The 23,769-nt window shown below is 39.4% G+C and overlaps 2 protein-coding genes across 10 annotated transcripts in view; both read left to right on the top strand.

Moving 5' to 3' along the window:
• The window catches only part of ATP6AP1L (ATPase H+ transporting accessory protein 1 like), a 756,678-nt gene that overhangs the window by 66,088 nt on the left and 666,821 nt on the right, over positions 1 to 23,769 (top strand). The window lies entirely within an intron of this gene.
• Positions 1 to 23,769, top strand: part of MSH3 (mutS homolog 3) — a 109,346-nt gene that overhangs the window by 39,874 nt on the left and 45,703 nt on the right. For all 8 annotated transcript variants that reach the window (XR_003989187.1, XM_030470271.1, XM_030470270.1 and 5 more), the window contains 3 exons: positions 6,065 to 6,149; positions 6,901 to 7,010; positions 19,627 to 19,759. Coding sequence is in view for 7 of the 8 variants with exons in the window: in XM_030470271.1 (XP_030326131.1) it covers positions 6,065 to 6,149; positions 6,901 to 7,010; positions 19,627 to 19,759 (328 nt within the window). In the remaining variant the exon portion in view is untranslated. The remainder of the gene's footprint in view (positions 1 to 6,064; positions 6,150 to 6,900; positions 7,011 to 19,626; positions 19,760 to 23,769) is intronic.

Here is a 23,769-nt window from a genome sequence, read left to right as displayed (position 1 = left end):
TAAAAAAATCCATCTTTTATGTAGAAGTAATTCAGTAGCAATGGAGAAACATCATTATGTGACAGCTTATCTAGCAACAGTCGGTCACATCTGTAATAGCCGCATCTTAAAATCAAGTATAATTACAGATTGGGAAGGAAAAACATTAAATCTTAGAGTTGACATTTGCCTGCTGAAGGTTGCTCTAATGGACTTTATGTGGAAGTATGACCATCTGAGTGGAAAGGCAATGAACTATTTGATATCTTGGTGATAAGCTATGAAGAGATAAAATACATTCTTTGAGATAACTTTGTTCCTGTGCTCAGGAGCTTGGATTCTACTGTACTTATTTCTAAAGCCTTTACTACTTTGATTACCCCATACTGAGTTCTGCTTGCTGTTTTTAGTGTGTCACATATATGGAAATAGTGAGCCAAATACTGAGGCAAACTTAACCTCAGTATTTTTCCCGATGCCAGGGAAATATCTAAATACTGAACAGGGAAAGCCGAAAGCCTTTGAAGGAAAGGGTGTCAGGCTCATGGATATTCTGTGTTTCTGCAGGAAATAAAGGAGAAATACTTCCATTGCATTCTCAAGCAACTTAAAATTCTTAGCAGAATCCAGGTCAGTGAGCATATACTGATGAATCAGTGAGCATGAAGTCAGAGTTCATGAAGTAAGATAGTTTTCAGTTTATTAATATAAGTGACACAGATCTGGATGAAAAAGATGTATTTGATAGAAAGAATGGCAGAAAAATTCCTTACACTTCTGTACCTTCTTTGGATAAACACTTCTCTCACCTAAAATTTAAGAGTCATGAAACATCATATAAGTGATGAGATATTCTCATTAGCAAGGGGAAAACAAGATTTGTTTCGATACTTAGATCAAGATTTTAAATCCACTTTCAAGATCCTAAATAAAGCAAAATATTAGAAAGAAATAAAAAAGATTTCTGCTGCACCAGGACCCTGGGATGTGGCTAGATCGCATTAAAGCTCTAATAGCAAGTAAAAATAAATGTAACAATGAATGATATATGTTGGTTTTTTTTAATCACAGTGTTCTAATACCTTTACATACTGAGAGACCTTTATTGGCTTTTGACAAGAAATTGGTACACATCTAGGAGAGGTTTTCAAATACATTTGAGTACACAGTTTTGCTTGAAAAATCCGCATTTGCATAGCAGTTGCTGGGGAAATGTGTCTTGGTGTGTTTTAGTTTTACTGGTATGTTTTCCAGCATGTTTGAGACACAAGAGAGAGACTGCAGTTTTTAGACTTTGAACAGCGATAGATGAACTCCAGAAAATGCAGGGCATGGGAGAGAGGTATCTTCCTGAATGAGGGGAGTAGCTTTAGGATTGGAGAACTACCCAGCAGTGAAGATAGAAGGGAAAGGCCAAAGTGAAAAATAGAATGATAGAGTGATTTAGGTTGGAAGGGACCTTAAAGCTCATCCAGGTCCAATCCCCTACCACGGGCAGGGACACCTTCCACTAGACCACGTTGCTCCAAGCCCCGTCCAACCTGGCCTTGAGCACTGCCAGGGATGGGGCAGCCACAGCTTCTCTGGGCAACCAGTGCCAGGGCCTCACCACCTTCACAGGGAAGAACTTCTGCCTGAGAGCTCATCTCAATCTCCCCTCTGTCAGGTTAAAGCCATTCCCCCTTGTCCTGTGCCTACAGGCTCTTGTCAAAAGCCTCTCTCCAAATTTTTTGTTAGCCCCTTTAGGCACTGGAGCTGCTCTAAGGTGTCCCCTTAAGGAGCCTTCTCCAGGCTGAAGCAGCCCAGCTCTCTCAGCCTGTCTCCAGAGCAGAGCTGCTCCAGCCCTCGCAGCATCTCTGTGGCCTCCTCTGGACTCACTCCAACATCTCCACATCCCTCTTGTGTTGTTGCCCCAGAGCTGGATCAGGACTGCAGGGGGGGTCTCCCCAGAGCACAGCAGAGGGGGAGAATCCCCTCCCTCGACCTGCTGCTCACGCTCTGGGGGTGCAGCCCAGCACACGGGGGGGTTCTGGGCTGCAAACACACGCTGCTGGGTCATGTTAAAAGAGGAGACGGGAGGATTAAAATGGCTTTGAGGGAGGAAGGGAAAGAGAGAAATAATTAAAGGAGAAGTGTTTGTACCCTGTTGTAGAGGTGGAAGGGCATTGGCAAGATGAAATTAGGAAGTTGAAATGTAAGTTCTTCAGCTTAAAATGGTGGATATCCTTGAATTTTCAGGGGAAATGTAGAAATTGAGGGAATGGTGTTTGTAGGGCTTTCATATCTCTTGGGTGTTAATGATGTCAGAAACATCATGTATACAAAACAATGCATGGATTTATTTACCCGCTCTCACTATGAGAAAGGAAGTGCTTAAATTATTTTGGGAGGCTTGAAAGTCAGCTCAGGAGAATGAGGGACTGAAAAAGGCAAGGCACGGTTTTCAGATGCTAAGAGGTACTGAGCAAAGGATTTGCCGTCTCTTTGGTGGCTATAGAAGGGCAGCAGGAAGGACCTCTTGCTGTCTGGACATTTGGAGCTTGCAGGAGTGCTGAGGCTGCACACAGGGGAAGCAGGCTGAGAGAACGCAGGCATCTGGCTAGAACAAGGTTGCAGGCACACTCTTTGGGGTGGGTTCAGTGGAGAAAAAGAAGACTTGGTTCAAGATAAAGATGATGGAGATTATTTTTGTTCCTCTTAATCTTCCCAGGTCCTTTCATTTCTGTTCTTGTTCTTTGTTTTGTATTTCTCAGTTTTGTTTTGTGTGTGCATATTTTATTTTGTTACTGCTTTAGCCAAAAATTTCTGGATTCCTGTCACATCAGGGATACAGATCAGAAGTTCTATAGCCCTGTGGCTATATCCACTAATGTAAAACTGCTTAATTAAATACAAAGTATAGTCTGGGCTTGCTGTCCTTCACTACATAAACAGTGGTAAATGTCTTTCATATCTGAAGAAGGCTAATGGTTCTGAGAGAACTTGTTTTTAGCTTGTTTTTACTTCTTAAAGCTGAATAGGGTTTCCTGAAATTCTTGTCTGAATATATAGGTTTGTTCTGTGGTTTATTCACCCTTAGAAACCTCAAAGACATGTACTGTATGGGTCTGTAAAAGGTAATTGAGCAGAGAAAATCTGCTGCTTAGTACGCTTTACATACAGTGCCTTGCAGCTTCGCTCGAAGTTTTACAGATTTGCAAAATTAAAGTAGTTGAAAACTACTGATCTGAATAACATGCATGTGCTTAGGCTTGGTTACTGAGTAAGAAATTATATGTAAAATCTTCTGTGGAGGGAATAATGAATAAAGCATGAAAAGTGCCCTTCACTGCAAGTTCCTCAGGAGGTACAATGACCAAGAAGATCCAATGTCACAGGTAACACAAAATAATTGAAGTCTATGGATGTAGTTCACTGTCCTAAAGCAATCATAGTAACCCATTAATACTCATCAGGTGTGGTAAAAAGTAATTTTATGGGTAGGAACCTCTTACTCATGAATATTCTCCCAAAGTTTCCTAAACCTTATTAGAAGCTTGTGTTTCTTCCTCTTCCCCTCCCCCCACTTTCATTTTTCTTACCTCAGACTGCATAATCCTACCTTGCCTTGCTCCTCAGTAATGGACTTGCCAGCTGTTTCCATCACTGTGTTATGACACAGTTGCAAGCATTTTTTGAAACTCAGGTCACACTGTCACCTGGAGAAGGAATTACGGCATTATGATCCAGTTGAAGTGACTTTGAAGGGTCATTTTTACTGATGCAGAAGATGGCTGATAGCACACAGGAATTTCTCACAAGTGATGTGTTGACACCCTTGCTGCAAAACCGGCACTGACTTAGTATTTGTTTACAATCTTCTTCTTATGCCATTTGGTCCCTACATTTCCTACAGAGACTCTTGTCTTTTTTTCTCATTTTTATCAAATTATCATCCCAAGATGAAGGAAGATGAGGGGGTGGAAGCAAAACATGTGCTGTGCTGTGACATCTGGAATTGTTGGTTGGGCATATACTGCAGTTGATCTCGGCTATTCATATACTCTAAGCTCTCAATTACCAGGGTTAATAGCAGGGTGGAATAACTCAGATAAAGCAAACACCTGGATAATATAAAACACATAATTTCTGCTGTGAGAACAACTTCAGCATATCTGATTCTGAAAGAATAGTAAATACACTCCACACTTGCAGTGGAGCAATTAGTTGTTTTTAAATACTAATGGAAAGCAGGGTTGCTGTGAACAGAATATGTTCTGCGTTAAGTGCTCTGAAGCCATCTGAAGGGGGGAAACACTAGACATAGTAAATCCACTACCTTGAAGCTTACATATGGGTGATTAAGGGTTGACAGAAACAGCCAAAAGCATCCTTTTGCTTTCGGGAAGACATGGAAAGGCGTGGTTCTTACCCAGCTGTGTTTAAGAGATTGCAGGCTTGAGTAATGGGAAACTGAAATGCAGCAGCAAATGAGGAAGCTGCAGTTTAGGTAGGTCCTAGATGCAGAAGATGGGCTTTTGGAAGAGTGGGTAGGGTTTATGGTTGGTCATAGGGATTGGGAGCCAAGCAGAAATCATTCCTACTTAATTTTTGCCAGCATCAGCAGTCGTGTTTGGAGATAATAAGAGGAAGTGTTGTGTCGTTGCTTATAATATTGTGTACTTTGGAAAGTGCTGCTGCTTTTGCCTCCAAGGTTTCATTTTACTGGTCAACTTTGGTGGCACACTAGAGCAGAATAGTTATGACCATGGGTACAGTTCTGAGTCAGCTGTACTTCCAAACTCATTGAACTTCTTGAGGGCATTCAGTTGAATCAAACTTTATAGATATCTACTTTATATATATATATATCTCAATATAGATATCAGTATAGATATCAATATAGATCTCAATATAGATATAGATATTGATATAGATATTGATATAGATATATCCTGTGGAAAATACTCCTAATTTGACCCATTACTTAGGAACAAATTTGCTAGCAGGCCCAAACACCTGCATACAACATAAATATATAACATTAGTCTCTTTCATGTTTCTGAAAGTTTTAGTGCTGGTTATGTTTTTAATACAGCAGTAATGCAGTTCTGTATGCCTAACAGAAAAGTTTGAGCATTTGGGTGCTCCCCCAGAGAGTCTGAAATTGAATGCACTGAAACAAATTTTGTGAAAAGTCAATAAAGCAGTTTTAAATCGTACCCAGCAAATCATTCTGTTTAGTCTAAGACAATAAAGAGCGCCCTAGATTTGTGCAAAGGGCAGTCAGCAGTATGATTAACCTAGACAATCATGACTTGATTTGTCAGAAACATTTAGTGAGGATCTTGCACTTCACATCATGGTCCTGACCTACCACATATGTATGTCTAAGACTGAAATAATTTTCAGGCCTTTCATGAAGGCCTGAGATCCATGGTTTACTCAGGAATCTAATACAATTATTAATGTTGATTCTAAACTAATGTAACTTTTGGGTTGGTCTCATCCAGTTCTGGTAGGGAGTGTCAAAAAGTCAAGTAATTACAGTCACGGTTATTTCATATTAAAAGTAAAATCAAATAGTTTGAATATACCCTATTTTAATTTTCCTAAACAGCCTGTTTATATTTGTAGCAGTAGTGGAAAATAATAATGTATATTTTGATGAGCTGGTTTGATGATTAGTCGTGTTAAAAATCTGTTCCACTCTTAAAGCAGTAATTCTTAGTCCCATTCCTGCCCCATATCCTACAGTGATCATAATAGAACACTACCAAAACCACATACTTTTTCAATTTCATCGGGGACTGAAGAAGGGGTGCTTCCTTAACCATTTAGTGGATCAGGATAAGGTAACAGGAGAGCTGGATTTTATTCTGAGCTTTGTCACAGTCATTGTAGGAAACTGGGCAGTGAGTCATAAATCTTGTTTTCCTAAGCAGTAAATTAAAAGAAGTTATTGGTGTTGTGTTATTTTATTTATTTGAATAAATTTTAATTTCTCTTGATTTTTTTATTTTACATAACTAATGAGTTCTCTAATGTGAGACTGTTAGGTCTGTGCCCGAATTTAAAATATAACATATGAAATTCCTCCCCCCAGCAATTTCAAACAGTTGTCAAGTGAAACTGAATACATGACAATTAATGGGACAACAATGAAAAATCTTGAAATTATACAGAATCAGGTAAGAACAAATGTAGTGTTATTTTTAAAAAATGCTGAGGTTTTCACAGATGTTTGACATACTGTTCCCAGGGAAGTTTGTTAAGTTAGTTTGCAAATCTCATTGAGAAGGTTTAAATTATTTTAAATGGGATCAAGCCGAAGGAGGATTACATTTTCAGAAGCATAAATGAAAGTTAATGTGTGCTGGCTTTTAGTATACATTAGGAACCTTTTTGCACTTTGACTAGCAAAGAGCTTTCCTAAAGTTAGTTCTTGAGCCAACTGCAATCAAGAGATATGACTGCAGTAGGGTTTGTTTTTCCTTTTGTGCTACTGCACAGACCTTTATGCTCAGACCTAATTTAACTTATTCCACTAATCTTCTGGAAGGACTTTCTGGCTAAAGGAAAGACATACTTGAGTATCTTATGACTGTTAGAGGTACTTTATGTAGAGCATTATCAATGAACAAGATTGATAAACGAATGCGCAGTTGCCATATCCTAAAGTCTAAACAGAATGTTTAAGTAGTGTGGTGAATTTCTATGATTCTTTCATTAGAATCATAGAATCATAGACTGGTTTGAACAAGTGTTCAAGGCCAGGTTGGTCAGGGCTTGGAGCAACCTGGTCTAGTGGAAGGTGTCCCTGCCCGTGGCAGTGGGTTGGAACTAGGTGAGTTTTAAGGTCCCTTCCAAGCCAAACCAGTCTGGGATCCTACATCATTGATTTTTCAGTTAAAAATAATAATGCTATTTTTTTTTTTTTAGACTGATATGAAAACAAAAGGAAGCCTACTCTGGGTCTTGGATCATACTAAAACTTCCTTTGGGCGTCGAAGATTGAAGAAATGGGTAACGCAGCCTCTCATGAAATGCAGGTGAGATAGTTCCTTATCTTGGCCTAAATCTGTATCTTATAATTATGGTGCTGCATATGCCCAATGTATTTATTTTTCATGAAGGCCTGAGATCAATAGTTTACTCAGGAAATAATAGAAGATGTGGACATTATAATATATAGGTTAGAAAGAGTTAAACAGCTCTGTTCGGGCACAGAATATCTAAGTAGCTCAGAGTAGTAGGTTTGGAGTAAGATAGAAATTCCTATGCAGAAATCACATTGAATACAAATTCTAATTCAGTATCACTTTTAAGACAGTGGGTGAATATTACTTTCTATTGGAGGATGTCTTGTTCCTGAACTTGCCAATTAATGTTTTATATCTTTCTTGCATCCTAAGCATTTACATTCTTAATATATTTAACTTATTCTAAAGTAACTATGGATGTTTGTTATCCCTGTATACACTGTATTGCATATGAAAGCATTTCTTTTCATTAATTCTGAAATGTGATGATGGGTTGATCACATTCGTATTTTGAGCTATGCTTTATTTATTAATGCTTTATTTTGTAATACAGTCATGCTTGTTTTTACTTGTCTGACTTGAAATGGACTCTGTCTTCCCCGATTTCTCTTTGCAGGTTTTATTGCAGTGTTGTGCTTGAATATGTAATAAATAACAGTATTGAGACCATGGACTGTTTGTTGCGTACGTTTTAAGATTTGGATCTGTTGCTGTGAATGTGCATTCCCTCAGCATTGTCATTGTGGAATCTATTCAGTTGTCAATTTGTTCACTTCAGCTATGGCATACAGGAATTCTTCTTGTTTGGTTACCTTAAATAGTTTTTCCCTCTGTTTTACTTTTGTAAATGTATTAAACGGTTTTACATTTTTATTAACAGTTTTAAATAGTGAGATGTACCAATATTTTATCGTTGTTGGTAATTTACAAATGTTTTGAGAGAAGCATTTTTATTTTCCTTGACCAAATATAATATGATTTATGTTAAAGCACTATACTTCTGAAGAATCGCTGCTTAATTTTCTTATTAGCCTTTTTGTGAGGATCTTTTCCCAGTAGTGTAAGAAAAGCGCATAACTATTTTTTCCCTCCTATTTTGTTAATTTAGAATATTAGAGACCTTTTTCATTTGCAGGAACCTACTGGTTAGACTGTTAAATGCTGCAGTTTCTGACAGAGATTTAATAAATTTATTTCAGTATGCCTTTTTTTTTTTTTTTTTAAATCTTTCTGATAATGGCTTTTATATGTCTTACCCACTTCAAAAAGGCTTTTGATGTAACCATCCTAAATACTATTAGACTTTATGAAAGTTATTATGTGCCTGGTGTTCACCTTAAAAGCATATATATAGATTTCCTGGGCCACTTTACAGGAATAAACTGAAATAAATTGGTTTATTTTTTTTCCTGCCCTTGAGGGCACTTTGTGGCCTTTGGGGAATTGTTTGTGAAGTTGTCAGCGGGGGGAGCCAGAGGGCAGGCTCTTGTCTGGTGTGGTGGTGGCACTGAGGATGGGGACCTGAAAAGGTGTGCCTCAATCCGTTTTGCTCCCAAATGATAACATATCTCATGCAACAGCTGAAATACCATTCAACAGTCAAATAGACAAACTTCCTATCTGGACACAGAGAATAGAAAACTGCTTGCATGGAGACTTCAATCCTTCCTTCTTAACCAATAAATTGAGTTTAAATTCTCCCATGTCTCAGTGCAGAACCAGCTTTACAAGTTTGCAGGTTTGGTTTCTTGTCTTTCTCCTCTGCTCTTTGCTACTTCTGGAGATTGATAAAGGTTCCCTTTTTTGCCTTCTTAGTATGAAAGTTTGAGGGTTAGAGATGATAGGAATCCTCAGCTGAACCTAAAATGCTATTTTGTTTCTGTATATTTCTCCATTTCTGGATCCTGAGTTGTAATTTCACGTACTTAGTGCATCAAACATTCAGCAGTATTGTTCCAATAATGCACACAAGTGCACTTAGAGAACATTGTAATTGTAATTCACCTGTGCCTCCTGGAGTGACATTTTCAGAGGAAGTAAGATCTCTGTACTGCATCTTTTGCAGTCAGTGGGTAGGTGCAGTTCTCTTGGTGTATCAAAAATGAGAAGGTGTGATTATTGCTTTGTGCCTGATAGTTGAAAATCACTTGGGATGATAACTGAATTTTCAATGGAGAAACCATACAGTAGGTTGAATAAAGGTAGAATGTGTCCAGGCAGCTCATTTGGACAAACTTGGAGATAACCATTAGATCATCAGTGATGTAATACATTCAGAGAATTACAATAAAAGGTTTTAAGCATTAGACATTTGCAATTTTGAGGTAAAAAAAAGGCTTAACCAAGAAAGGTATAATGTCCGTGCTTATTCGATACAAAGATGATGAGATAAGAATGTATGAGTCATCGAGGACTGAGCTTTTTAGGAGGAATCAGGAAATTCATCATTTTTTGTAGGAGTTAACATCTTAATGCATCACAGAAGTGTTATCTTGCATTGTCTATCTTGTCTTTGAAATGTAAGTTCCATCCAGTGCCTTTCTTGCCTAACAACTTCTGTGAGGGGAGCAGAAAGAAAAGGAAATAGAAAGCTGAGTTGGTTGGAATATATTTGACTGAATGAGATTTGCTGTATCTCAATGGAATTGCAGCAGGAGAAGGAGTAAAGCTGCATATTATCATACGCAACAGCAAAAGGGCTAAGGACTGGTATCATGATACAGTGTTGTAACACAAGGTGATCTTTGTGTGTTTGCATGTGTGCAACATCTAAAAATAATTTCTTTCTTTCCTAATGCAAAATTAATCCCAGAACCTCTGAAGCTGATATGAAACAGTCATTGCTTTTTCAGTAGCTACAGGAACAGGAAAAAGATAAGCTTAATGTAGGCCTGGTTAAGCAAATCTGAATCTGGTTTGCATCTTGTTTGGCGGTTGTATGTTATGGATGTGTTGTCCTATGGTGGTGGTATAAAAGAAAGTGCAAAGGAAGATGTTGCCCTGCACATAAACAATCTTAAACCTTGTCTTTGCAGAATGTGTCTTTCCTTGTCTCTCTGTTATCTCCATGGCTAATCCCTCCCACCGTCATCTTACATCTCCCTTTCCTGTTCCCCAAGCAGCTCCATGCTATAGCAATGCTGCTTGCCCAGTCTGGAGCCTAAACAGAGTAGGCAACTGTAAAACAAATATTGCATCCTTTGTCTCATTGAGTGTTAGGGTCTGTGCCTTGCTCAGCTGTTGATTCTTGCATAATATGTAGGAAAATTGTTTTCTTAAGACCAATAAACACCTTCCTTGACCTTGTCAAGGTAGCTAAATTAAACAAAATTTTCCAGTTCAAAACTGGAAAAGGGAGACAAATAGCACAATTATTATTTGGCAGATGAAGTTTTAAAGCTACTGTCCGTCATATTTGAAAAGTCATGGCAGTCAAGTGAAGATCCTAACAACAGGAAAAAGGGAAATATAACTCCCATTTTTCAAAAAGGGGAAAGAGGAATACCAGGGAAACTGCAGACCAGTCAGTGTCATCTCTCTGCCTGGCAGGATCTTGGAGCAGATTCTCCTGGAAAACATGCTAAGGCACATGAAAAACAACGAGGTGGTTGGTGACAGCCAGCATGGCTTCACTAAGGGGAAATCCTGCCTGACCGATTTGGTGGCCGTCTATGATGGGGCTACAGAACTGATGGACAGGGGCAGAGAAGCTGACATTGTCTACCTGGACTTGTGCAGAGTGTTTGACACTGTCCCCCACGACATCCTTATCTCTAAACTGGAGGAACATAAATTTGATGGATGGACCACTCGGTGGATAAAGAATTGGCTGGATGGCCGCATGCAAAGAGTTGTGGTCAAGGGCTCAATGTCCAACTTTGGAGACTGGTAACGAGTGATGTCCCTCAGGGGTTGGTGTTGGGACTGATCCTGTTCAACATCTTTGTTGGTGACATGGACAGTGGGATTGATGCACCCTCAGCAAGTTTTCCGATGACACCAAGCTGTGTGGTCTGGTTGACACTCTGGAGAGAAGAGATGCCATCCAGAGGGACCTTGACGTGCTTGAGAGGTGGCCAGTGCCAATCTCATGGAGTTCAACAAAGCAAGTGCAGGGTCCTACACCTGGCTCGAGGCAATCCCAGGCACAGCTACAGGTTGGGTGGAGAAGAGATTCAGAGCAGCCCTGCGGAGAAGGACTTGGGGGTGTTGATAGATGAGAAACCGAACATGAGCCAGCTTCAGTGTGCGCTTGCAGCCCAGAAACCAACCGTATCCTGGGCTGCATCAAAAGGAGTGTGACCAGCAGGTCGAAGGAGGTGATCCTGCCCCTCTACTCTTGTGAGACCCCACTTGGAGTACTGTGTGAGCGCAACATAAAAAGGACATGGAGCTGTTGGAACAAGTCCAGAGGAGGGCCACGGGGCTGATCACGGGGCTGGAGCACCTCCCGTATGAAGACAGGCTGAGAAAGTTGGGCCTGTTCAGCCTGGAGAAGAGGAGCTGCATGGAGACCTCATAGCAGCCTTCCAGTATCTGAAGGAGGCCTACAAGGACGCCGGAGAGGGAGCCTTCATCAGAGACTGTAGTGATAGGACAAAGGGTAATGGGTTTAAACTTAAATGGGAAGTTGAGGTTAGATATAAGGAAGAAGTTCTTTACAGCGAGGGTGGTGAGGCACTGGCACAGGTTGCCCAGAGAAGTGGTAGATGCTCCATCCCTGGCAGTGTTCAAGGGATGAAGCATCTTGCAGCACCCTTGTCTAGTGGAAGGTGTCCCTGCCCGTGGCAGGGTGTTGGAACTAGATGATCTAAGGTTCTTTCCAGCCCTAAACATTCTATGATTCCATGATTCTATGAAGGTTTATTACTTCCATATTAGATCATGGTGTAAAGCTAATAAAGTGGTTTCCAGGTGCCTAAAGTATAACTTGTGATAATTAATGATGGATGTATCATGCTGAGCAATTTATAGCCACTGTAGGGAAATATGTGTAGAATTCCATTCCTGTGAAAAGAGCTCTGTGGCCTGTATGTGTAGAAAGCATTGCGTAAGGGATTATTCCTCCCCACCCCCATCTATTTCTGGAGAGGTAGAATATCTTTTAGATGCCAGTGGGTGGACATCATGAAGTGTCATTTCTAGTACTGTAGCCAGGGAGAAGGTAGAGACTTTGCTGTCTAAGTGGAGGATAACCTGGAAAATGCTGACACTTGCCTTTGTTGCAGAAGTGCTTAGCTTATGAGTTACAAGAATATCTAGTGCAAAATCTTAAAAGCTTGGGGGTGGGGGAGTAGGCAGCTCCAGGGAGAACAGTCTTCAATACCTCAAGGAGGGCTACAAGAAATCCGGAGAGGGGCTTCTGACAAGGGCCTGTAGGGACAAAAATGGCTTTAACCTGACAGAGGGGAGATTGAGGTGAGCTCTTAGGCTGAAGTTCTTCCCTGTGAGGGTGGTGAGGCCCTGGCACAGGTTGCCCAGAGAAGCTGTGACTGCCCCATCCCTGGCAGTGCTCAAGGCCAGGTTGGACGGGGCTTGGAGCAACGTGGTCTAATGGAAGGCGTCCCTGCCTACAGCAGGGGGCTGGAACTGGGTGAGCGTTAAGTTTCTTCCAACCCAAACCACTCTGTGATTCTGTGAGTCTATGATTCTGTGATGTTGTTCATGTTCTTGTTTTCAAGGCATGCTGTTTGCCACAAGTGAATATGGGACTTCAGAGGTTGGAACTCTAATTTCTTGCCTGCATTTATTTGTAGTCAGTTCGTCCTAATTTGATCTTTTTCTAGTTAAATGTAGTTTTCTCCTTCTCAATGAAGGAGAAAAATCGTATTTATTTAGAGAGCTGACAAACATTTTAACCTTTGCTTTGCAGGCTAGAGAAACTGAATTTTTAATTACTCCTCAAAAATAGCATTTCCATTTTTTCCCCTGTCATTCTAGTAGTCTTTTTGCCCCATTTCTTCCAGTTCTGGGTGAGATGATGCTTTTATTAAGGCTGAATGAATGCCTTGTAGGATAGTATTAATAATTACTATTAGTCTGAATATGCTTTGCCTGGCAAGAGCATAGAATGACCATAGCTTTAGCTTTAGCAAACTCAAAACTGCACAATCCAGAACTGCAGACAGTTCCTTATTTACCATTAAAGAAGAGAAAGAGTGTAAATTGGTATTACTAATGCAGCATGAGTTTCATTTGGAGGATATATACTGTAGAACTAGGAAGAAGGGCCCTCATAAAGGGTGATGATGGCAACAACGTGTGTTTCCTGGTATAAAAATAGCTTGTTCTAAATCCTCGCACTTTGAATCTATTGAGTGCCCTTTCATTTATACATCTATACACAAACTACAGTCCTAAAGGAAAGTATTTCAAGTTTCGCTTTGTCGTTGTTCCCATAATCAAGATATCTGGGCAGTAAAACAAACTACCTAGAGGTCTTTAAAGAAACTCATCTTCACATTTGATACCATCAGCATGCAGAGCAGGATTAGTATCTTCTTTTGCAGCAGTGATTTAGGAATAAAATCCATCCATTCCTACACCAGAATTCCATGGGCTAGTTTTCCTCCTAAGAATAAAGATTTTATAGCATCGGTGCCAATATAAAGTGCACAAATGCAGGTTACAGCATAAGCCTGAGATCTCAAAATTGTTGTAGTAAAGAAAAAGATTGCAGCATCATCATATGTATTCATTCATTGTTGCTGGGTGTGTGTCGGTACCACTGAATGCTGTCTCTAACTCCTTATAAATGTAGTAATCAAGCATTCATTCATGTCGGCTAAAGTAGCTAACAGTTCCCCTTATTTTGCACAAATAGCCAAAATGCATTGTGTGTGAACATAAACAAAAGTGATTGATTACCATTTGCGTATTTTGTACATTCTTATAACAGATGTGAAGACAAAGTTTATAGTACTTTTATATTGCTGTGAAGTATTTGAGATCCATTCAGGAATATTGTCTTCTTGTGGCTGCATGTTTATTTAGGGGAATGTTGGATCTCTCTGGAGGGGTATGAAACATGAGTAGCTTTGAGAGTAAATTATTCTGTTTCTCCTGCATATAGAAAAACAGGGGAACAGATCTGGAAGGATGTTAGGTTTTTTTGGTTTTTGGTGTTTTGGTGGTTTTTTTTGTTTGTTTTTTTTTTTTTTTTTTTTTTTTTTTAAGGTTTCTCTTAAATTGCGCTGTAGTAATTATGTTATAATTACCCTTGTTTGTACTTTTTCATTGTTGCTGATGCATAGAATTACAGCAGTCACAGCACAATTTAACAATTCAGGATTTATCCCATAAAGTTAGCCAGAGTCCAACTTGGCCATGTAAGTAAAAAAACCTGAGACAGACTGGGTATTTTTGTTTGCTTGTTCTTGAAAAAGACATATATAGTTTATAGATTACATAGTGTGAATTCTACCATGGCTCTGGGTTTTGATGGCATTAATTGCTTGTTATGAAAGAGTGGTCTAAAGCAGGATACACTGTACTATTTAACATGGTCTTTAACTTAATTATCTCATGTAATGTCTTTGTTTGTAAACTGTGTTCTGAAGGAAAGTCAAGAAAAAAGCAAAATATAAGTGCAAAAAATGTAAAGCAGCAGAAATCAGAACAGCCTTCACTTTGTCCTGTGTTTGAAACTAGACAGTTATCAGAGGAGAGCATGAGAACAAGGCAGCTGGGTAATGTTACCTCCCCAGAGCATTCTCCCAGCTTCCAGCAATTTGCAGTTTAGGGACTTTGTCAGTTACAATTGATATCCATGTGTATCTTGCATCTTCCCAATGTTTCTTTAAAATGGTAGTTAGGCAGGACACTGCTAGGCGTTGATCTAGACGCTATGGTTCAAGGAAAGCAACCTTTGTTGTTTTGTACCCTTCGATGTATTTTTTCAGGTGTTGAATTCTTGTGACTGGTAGCTTTACATACTTCTCTAGTCTCTAAATGGATTGAATAAAATGAATTTTGGTTTTATATTTCACTGTTCTTGAGCTATGTCCTTACCATGATGAATGAATTCATACTTCGTGCATTCATCATAAGAGATTAAGTGATTTCTGATAAATCCGTATTTATTCACCTTGTATAAAAATTGAACCTTATATTACTGAAAATTTTATGTGGTTTTTATGCAGCAGTTTACATTTAACAATTTCAGTCTGCTTTAGATTGTATGGTATATTATCACATATAAAAATGTTAGGTTTGCTTCCCTATATGAGGGATCAGCAGATCTGCTAGCACGCTAGCAATCAGCAGTCCTGTTTAGATTGTTAAGATGTTCAGATGTTAATTCAGTTGCAGTGCAGCCTTCTGCTTTGTCAAAATAATTTTTAGTTCAGGATTCAAATATTTCCATATTTGATAGTTTCCTGTATTGTTCACATATCTGGCAGCAGAATAATACAGGGGAGTATCTTATGATTTAATTTCAAGCAGTTATTTTACATGACTAGAATAAAAAAATTCTGCAGTTAGAATTTGTTACGTTTAAATACATTGCAAAGTATTTTAGTATTGTATTAGTGGTGCTATTCTTGGACGGAGAGTATGGCAGAAATAAGCATATTGCTTTTAGTCAACTGACTTATGTTACATTATTTCACAGAAGATTGTTTGGAAAATTGGATAAAGCTCAGATTGCTGACATGGTTTATACAGATGGGAAAGAATAGGCTAATACTGCACCTAAATCGAAAATGAAGTAGTAGCCAATTTATAAAATGTGAGACAGTTTCTTAGCTTAAGCTGTGGAGTTTCTTTATATAATGCTAGTTTCAAATTTTTTAGTGGTGGAATTTTTTTCCAGATCACGGAGAGATTAGAAACCCCAAAGTGTACATCAAATCTGCTGAATAACTGTGCAGTGCGGAACAAATTTCTTTTGAGGTGGTTTAACAGGTGGTCTGAGTAATATATTGGTGCTCAATAAAATTTTTATTAGCTTATGTATAAATATTTAAAGTTTAAAAGCATTCCCTGAAATTCATCATCTGGCTGTTTTTATCATTTCCCTGTCCTTCCTTCCTCATGCATGTAGGATTTTACATAATTCTTTGCTGTAATTTTTGGCTCTTGAAATAGGAATCCCTCTATGTTTTGTTTACAGGTGGAAAAAAATGGGTCATTTTGTGCTGGATGCTGTTTTTCCTGGCTTTCTTATTTGTAGGATTAAAGCAGAAAAACTGTATGGATGCTTAGTTTTAGATTACTGGAACTACAGTAACATAGCCATATGTGAGGATGATTAAAGTGCAGATTAAGCTTTGAAGGGGGGAGAATTTTTAATGTCTGCATCTATTTTACATATTATTGTCTCTTTTCAATTGGCCACATAGATACAGTCATCCTGTTTAAATTAAGTGGCAGTGTTCTGGAACAGAATTCTGCTGCTTGCACATGCTTTTTATAATAAAAATACAGATTATTTTCTTCTTTAAGATACATGTGTTCATAATTTAACAGTTCAATACTCTTTCAGGGAAAGGAGCATTCCAGGGTCTCAAGTGCATTGAATTTTAATAATCCTCCATGAAAATATAATTGTGGCTGATGATACTGACCTTTCAGAATTTCAGCATAGCTGTTTGCTGATTTCAAAGCTACGTACTTGGGGTATTTTATTACTTTGTCACTGGTATTAACGCTTCTCAGTTTCCATTATCCAGCTGTAGTGCACAGCGCCTTGCTAACTTATGTACAAAGCTTAAATCTCTGTTGCCTTGAATATACTGTGTGGATGCCAACAGCTTGGTCTTCAGTTGTTTGGTTGCATAACTTCTCATAACCCTGCCAGTCTACACCAGATACATGATTGTGGCTCTTAAGGATCAGATTTTAAGCTTGGACGTGTTCTGTGCTGAAAACAGGAACCACTCTATAGGTCTAAGTAGTCGCACTGGCGGTAGCTGCTGTCTGCTGCTGTTGCTTGCAGGTTGCCTGGCTGCCCAGAAGAACGGGAGCACTGTTTAATTTGGTGCTTTTGGCATTGCTGAAGGAATGGAACAGTAGTAGGGAAGAACAACGTATTCTTGTGCCTGCAGTAGGGCTGTGAAGCAGAGCCTGCAAAGTCTGACATTTGTGTTTTCCTCAGGGCTGGGAAAAAACAGGCTTTTAGGATAGTGGAATATTTTAGGTGCTGTGGTGCAGTAAGAGAGTCTGCTGTCAAGTTCAGAGGTAGCAGAGTGAATTCCCAAGGTGCCTAGGGTCAAGACGGCAGAGTCTGTTACCAGTTTGTATGACTGTGGAGGAGTGTATCTGCCTGTGCTCCAGGTAGATGGTGGCAGATGGGGCACTGGAAATCCTGGCCTTGTACAGCAGGGAATGAGTATGTGTCATTTGTGGCGGATGAGGGGATGGCTTTACTGTTTTAGTAGAAGGCAGTGTGTCACTGAACAAAATCCTGGCACTTAAATGCCATTAGATTTATGTGCATCTGAGCTCACATCCGGTCATGGTGTTCTCCTTTTCACATGCAGCATAATAGAATTTCAAGGACTCTTAGATTTATCTGTCTTCAGGGCCAGAGGCCTCTGACTGCCAGTCTGTTGTAGTGTCTGCAACCTGTGGAGCTGCCTAATTTCATGGATTTCCTCATGGATAGCATTTTTAGCAGCTAGAGTGGCAAGTGGCAGTGCAGTCTGGCAATAAAAGCCATGGGCAAGACAGGCAGTCTTCTCTGAAATCTTATATTTTGATTGCATGCTTACTTTTCATCCCTCTGTGCTGGCTGAGCTTTAAGCATCTTGCTGGTCTGGGAGAACAGACGTGGGCTGGGCTGTATTTGTCTTGCACATATTCAGCTGGTATATGAAGTGTTGGTATCGAAAGACTGCTTTCTTCTTGACCTGCAAGGGTGGACAGACTCACACATAGCAGTGTGGGGGTTTTTGAACTTTCTTGTCTCGGGAGGAGAATGCTATGATAAGCCTTAGTTGTCATTCTGGGCGAAAGCACAAGGATTTTAAATAAGCACTGGGATGTCTTGAGGATTTGTGAGACTATATACCACATCTTGCATCAAAGAACCTTTACCTATATCACAGTCAATTATATCTCATTATATTACACATGATGACATGTTCAAAGTTAAATGAAACTTGCCCATAGTAGGGAAGTTTAGGATGATCCGCCTATGAAGTTGGATGATACTTGTTTTGTGTTCAGAATGTCCTCTCAGCATACGGTGTAAACAAAAATTACACTGAAAGGAGACAAAAAACCTGCTCCATCCCTGGCAATATTCAAGACCAGGTTGGATGGGGCTTGGAGCAGCCTGGTCTAGTGGAAAGTGTCCCTGCCTGTGACAGAGGGTTGGAACTGGATGATCTTTAAGGTCCTTTCCAACCCCAACCAGTCTGTGATTCTGTGTTTTAGATTCAGCCTTACTTGCCAGAAGCTTTCTGGATTACAGCTAAACCCTTCCTGGGGTTCACAGGCGCTCTTCACTGGCGCTCACAGGGCGTGCCCAGCAGCACATTGGTGCGGGGACTCTGGGGTAACATGTGATCTGGAACACATTTTTTTTCTGTGAAACCTGAGCAAATCTTAGCACAGCCTTCATCCAGTTGATTCTATTTTGTAGTGCACAATTACCTCAGAGATAAAGCCTGAATGTGGAAAAGCTACATTCAGAGGAATCATGCTGTTCAGCTTTGACACATCTCTTTTCACTGCTGTCTTATGGTGAGCTAGAAGGAAATGGACACTGTTTTCTTTGTGTTGCATGCACTGAGTTTTGGTTCACTAACTCCCAAAGATAAATTCCTAACTTGTATGTTTTGGATACAGCCATGTACCCTTATTCTCAGTCTTCTACTAGAAAGCAGTACTGAGGTAGTTTGGTTGCACAAAAAGTACAAATAGAGTTTCCCTTAGCTCTGCTTTCTACAGTCAATTCATGGGTGTATTGGAAGCTGTAGCTGAGCCATTAGCAGCAATGTAGATTGAGGTGAACCTCGACAGTATGTTGTCCATATAATTGTAAGAAAGGTACAAATAACTGTAGAATTGTTTCTTCACATAAAAAATATTACCTTACTGATTGACTTAGGTCCTGAAATATGGAGGGTAATGTTACGGTGTGGGGGGGAACCCAACACTGTTTCTGATTCATGTAATTACAAATTGCTGGTCTGGATCAAAAATAGAGAGGCAAAATAGTAACTAGTATCTACACCCTGTTGGGATGAATTATGCTATGTAGAGTTCAAATGTAAATTCCCCCAGGTACTTGTCTGCAGGTTTAGGGTTGGCTGTTCAGGATTCAGTGTTGCTCGTATAATGTACCACTAGAAGAACATGTAGATGTGGGCACTGAAGTATGTATTTGGCTGGTTTGAATGTAGAGAGGGGATAATGAGTTTATATCCAGCTTCTTGCTTGCATCTCCAGTGAAAGCCCAAGATTGTCTGCATCTCTTAATTCTTCTACTTACTTATGAGAATGTGCCCTTAATCAAAGTTAAAAACAAAAAACAAAAAACAAACAAGCAAAGAGGAACCCCCACACCAAAAAACAACAAAAGCAAACAAGTCAAAGGAGAAGTTCATTAGGTATATGCCTTTCCATCAGAAAAACACAAGTTTTATTTATTAATCTGACGATTGTTCTTTTACAGTGAAATCAATGCCCGGCTTGATGCTGTGTCTGAAATTCTGCTGTCAGAATCCAGTGTGTTTGGTCAGATTCGAAATCTTCTTTGTAAGCTGCCAGATATAGAAAGAGGCCTCTGCAGTGTTTTTCACAAAAAGGTATATCCATAATTACCCTAATACATTATTTTCCAAATGGTATAATTCTTTCTTAATGTATTTCCATAGTTTTTGCATGTTTGTTTAAAAATATTTTCTTCTTAGCAAGACTGAGGCTGACTTAATAAAAGTATGCAAGTTCATAAAAATGACTTTTGCCATATGGTAGAGCCTTATTTTATTTGTTAATCAGTGATATGCTGATGGAAGAAATGCCTGAGTAGAGTTCAGGAATACATAAACTGTATTGCTAATGCTGAGAGGAAAAACATCTCTGGTATTTATGATTTAGTGGCTGGGTTCAGTGAGATGGAATGATGCAATAGGTCCTTGTACCATAAGTTATATCCCTTTAAAACAAACCGCTGCATTCTGTATGCTTATCTAAAATTACACTTGAAAGTGAAACCACTTAGCTGTAGTTAGCTGTTTTTTAAATGAATGTGAATTTGTTTATAAATTCTGTAGTTTGGATCTCACTTGCACATTTTAATAAGAATTACATGTAATAAGACACTGACAATTCTTAGTTGAAGCAGATAAATGTGCTAATAGCACCTATGCAGTACTTCATGTTCTTTTATTTCACTGATATATTTAGAATTTGACAGTTTGTTTTAGATAAAGGAATAGGTGGGTAGAAGGAGAGCAAAGTTGTAATTTTTTTTGGATGGTACAGCATAAAGTTTTCATCTCTCTGAAAATTTGAAACTCAGTTCTTGTATAATTTTTAAAGCCCTAATGTGTTGTGGTGCTAGGCACATGGAAAGACTTCCATGTTTCAATGAACGGTTACAGCTCTAATGAAATTTATGGAAAGAGGGAGTGTGCACCAACTTCCCCATCCTCTAAAATGTACCCTATCACAGAACCATAGAATGGTTTGTGTTCGAAAGGACCTTAAGATCATCTAGTTCCAACCCCCCTGCCATGGGCAGGGAAACCTCACGCTAGACCATGTCGCCCAAGGCTCTGTCCAACCTGGCCTTGAACACTGCCAGGGAGGGAACATTTACCACTTCTTTGGGCAACCTGTGCCAGTGCCTCACCACCCTCACTGCAAAGAACTTTTTGCAAAGAAATGTTTGTAGGGATACATCTGTATTCCCCAGAAACAACCTGGCAATCCTATCCTGTGCCTCCTTTTTTTTATCTTTTTTTTTTTTTTTAATTTAATTTTTTTTAATAGTAGTCAGTATGTGTTTCTTCAGGTGTCTCTTCTATTGTAGGACTGCTTACCTTCTCAGCACTAAAGCTGTCATTTAGGTGGAAACATTCAGAGACCCTCAATTTTCATGTGATTTTTGGAATGAGGTGATAATGTAGTTTGTCTTAACAATATCCACTGTAGCATGAAGATATGTGTAGTGAATCAGATGCTGGAAAGAAGTTGCAGGAGAGAAGAGTGCTCCCACAGAATCCTCAAGAAGAGTAAATGAGGGGAAAAAGATCCAAGCATCACTTTTCCTTTAATGAATTAGCTTCCCTTGGTAAAAATCTAGTTTGTCATCCATTGCAGAACACTGTGAAGAGTCGCTGAAGCACTAAGTACTCCCTGAAGATCTCCTGGATTTCAAGCAGATGACAGTGTCCCTGAAAGATGGGGTCTGTTTTGAATAAAGAATCAAAAGCAGACTCTGGGAAACAGATTTTCAGTCTAGACAGACAGTGGATATGGAATCTGAAGAAAGGTCCATGCAGAGCAGATACATGTTCAAGAACATGGAGTAACCGGGTTTCATGAGGTTTTGATGTTTTGTTTGATTTGGTTGGTTGTTTTTTCCTCCCTCCCCCAGAATATCCAGTGAATTATTTCATTTCAGTTCGTGCTATAGAAACCTTTACAGTTCTGTTAATTCCAGATGTCCATCTCCCACATACTCAAAATGAGGTTAACTGTAATTTCATTCCCATTAAGGGCTCCAAAACTTCAAGTGAAATGCACTGTTGTCTTAACTAAAGGAATGTGCTTGTTAGTTCAGTATCAATTGCAGGGAAAATAGTTGAATGTGGCAACTATTTCATCCTTCAGGCCATTTAGACTCCAGTGATGTAAGTATTTGAGGAGGTATGTTTCATGAAGGGAGACCTATGAAGTGGGCAGAGATAGCTGGATTGTCTTAGTTGTTCCAAACATCTTTCATTCAGATCAGCCACTGCAGAACTTTTCATTGTGCAATGCACTTTGCACCAATAACCTCTAGAGGAGACTGAAAAAAATGAAGGCAAAACAATGCTCTGCTTTGGAACTGACTTATGGGAACTCCTCTGATAAATAATATCATTGTGTATTTTCCTGGCCTGCCTTTTTTTTTTTTTTTTTTTTAATAAGTCTGCTAATGATTTTTATTTGGTAGCATCATTCGTATTGACAGTTGTTACATCTGATCCTCCATGAGTTCCCATTGCCTCAAACCCAAACCACGAAACAACATTGCTGATCTACCCCCAGGTATGAGCAATGTGGAATTAGAACAGCATTCTTGTAGTGGCAGTTAGGTATTACCTTGGAGGTCGTATTACCAGCTCCAAGTTTGTCCCAGCTCGAAAAAGGATTATGGGAATGATAAAGGAGACAGCAACAATGTTACTGTTCCTATGGAGAGTGGAATTAATACAAAGACTGGTTGTTCTTAGTTCTTACAGCTCCAGCACCTGACATCTTGCCAGGCAGAAACGCTGTCAACAGCAGAATGGTCTCACCCTCCTCGATGGGAATAGAAGGGTGGCTGGAGATCAACTGTTTGAAGACTTCTTGATAACATTCAAAAGTTGACTTCAAGAGGAAACAGAGAATTGCCAAGAGCTTTGGCTAAATAGGGCCTGGAGCAAGCGCAAAACTAGATCTTCCTGGAAGGGCACATTGGTTCAATGTTTTCCATAACCAGTTCAGCCATGCCCTCTAGGCCCTGGAGAGAGCCACCAAATAATAGAACAAAATTTAGGCCATGTGCATTTCCTTTTGTGATCTGCATCTCAGGACAACGTGAAATATGAATAGCAGGACCCTATTTTTGTGTCTCAGTCAGAGTGATGGCTTCTTAGCCTTGTCTTGGAGTGCACAGAAGGGCAATAGAGCAGTTGGAGACCTATGATTGAATAGGTCTAAAACCCAGTACAGAGTAAACTTGCCATCAGTACTTTTAGTCATGTATCTTACACATCCATCCTGATGTTGCTTGCTGTTTTCATGGCTGGCTTCAGGCAGTGTGTTTCAGAAGATAAATATTTATACAGGCTAGATCCCTAAATGTTTATCTTATTTGTACCCTTTACTCATCGTAACAAATAGTCATTGAATTTCAGAACAAATTAAAGTGAAGTTGTTTCACTGAACTCCTATACAGGGAGTGAGGTCAATCATCAAACCTTTCCTGGGTATATAGAAAAGTGTCATTTCAGTTTGTTCTGCTTCTAATCTCGGCCATAGGCTCTCCCTCGTTTGGAGTTCCTCACAATTTCCTGCAGTTGGGAAAGCCTGTTCAGTTCTAAATCACTCTCTAAAACTTTGCTGCCCACTTAACCAGGGCTGCTCACCTGTGCAAAATAAAGGAGGCAGTTGCTACAACGAGGGTATTTACTGCTTGGGTGCCTCCAGGGATTTACCCTTGGTTTTCCAGTGAATACTTCATTGTTGTGCTCAGAATCCTTCGTGGAGAAGGGTGCTGCCCAGATGACTGCTGGGTGTTTAAAATCTTTCCTATAAGCTTGTCATCTAGAACGATGCTGAAAATGTGCCCTTCCCTGGAAGGTATGTTTAATATTTCATTGAAGATTGTATTATTTCCAGAGATTCAGAGAAAAATGTTGTATTTCTAATTTTTTTTTCCTCTTGTTAAATCAAATAAATCAATAGCTGCTATATATGCCCAGGAAATCAGTTGCTGTTTAAAATAAGTTCTCCACATAGCATGTTGTTGACTTCAGATAACACGTACCTTTTTTATTTTACATTTTTTTTCTTCTGTGATAGCACATCTTGCATATGCTATACTTTTAATCTTTTAGAG

The sequence above is a fragment of the Strigops habroptila genome, chromosome Z (assembly GCF_004027225.2).
Source record: "Strigops habroptila isolate Jane chromosome Z, bStrHab1.2.pri, whole genome shotgun sequence".
Taxonomy (NCBI): domain Eukaryota; kingdom Metazoa; phylum Chordata; class Aves; order Psittaciformes; family Psittacidae; genus Strigops; species Strigops habroptila.
The sequence above is the reverse complement of the archived record's forward strand: the minus strand, read 5'-3'. Positions and strand labels throughout refer to the sequence as shown.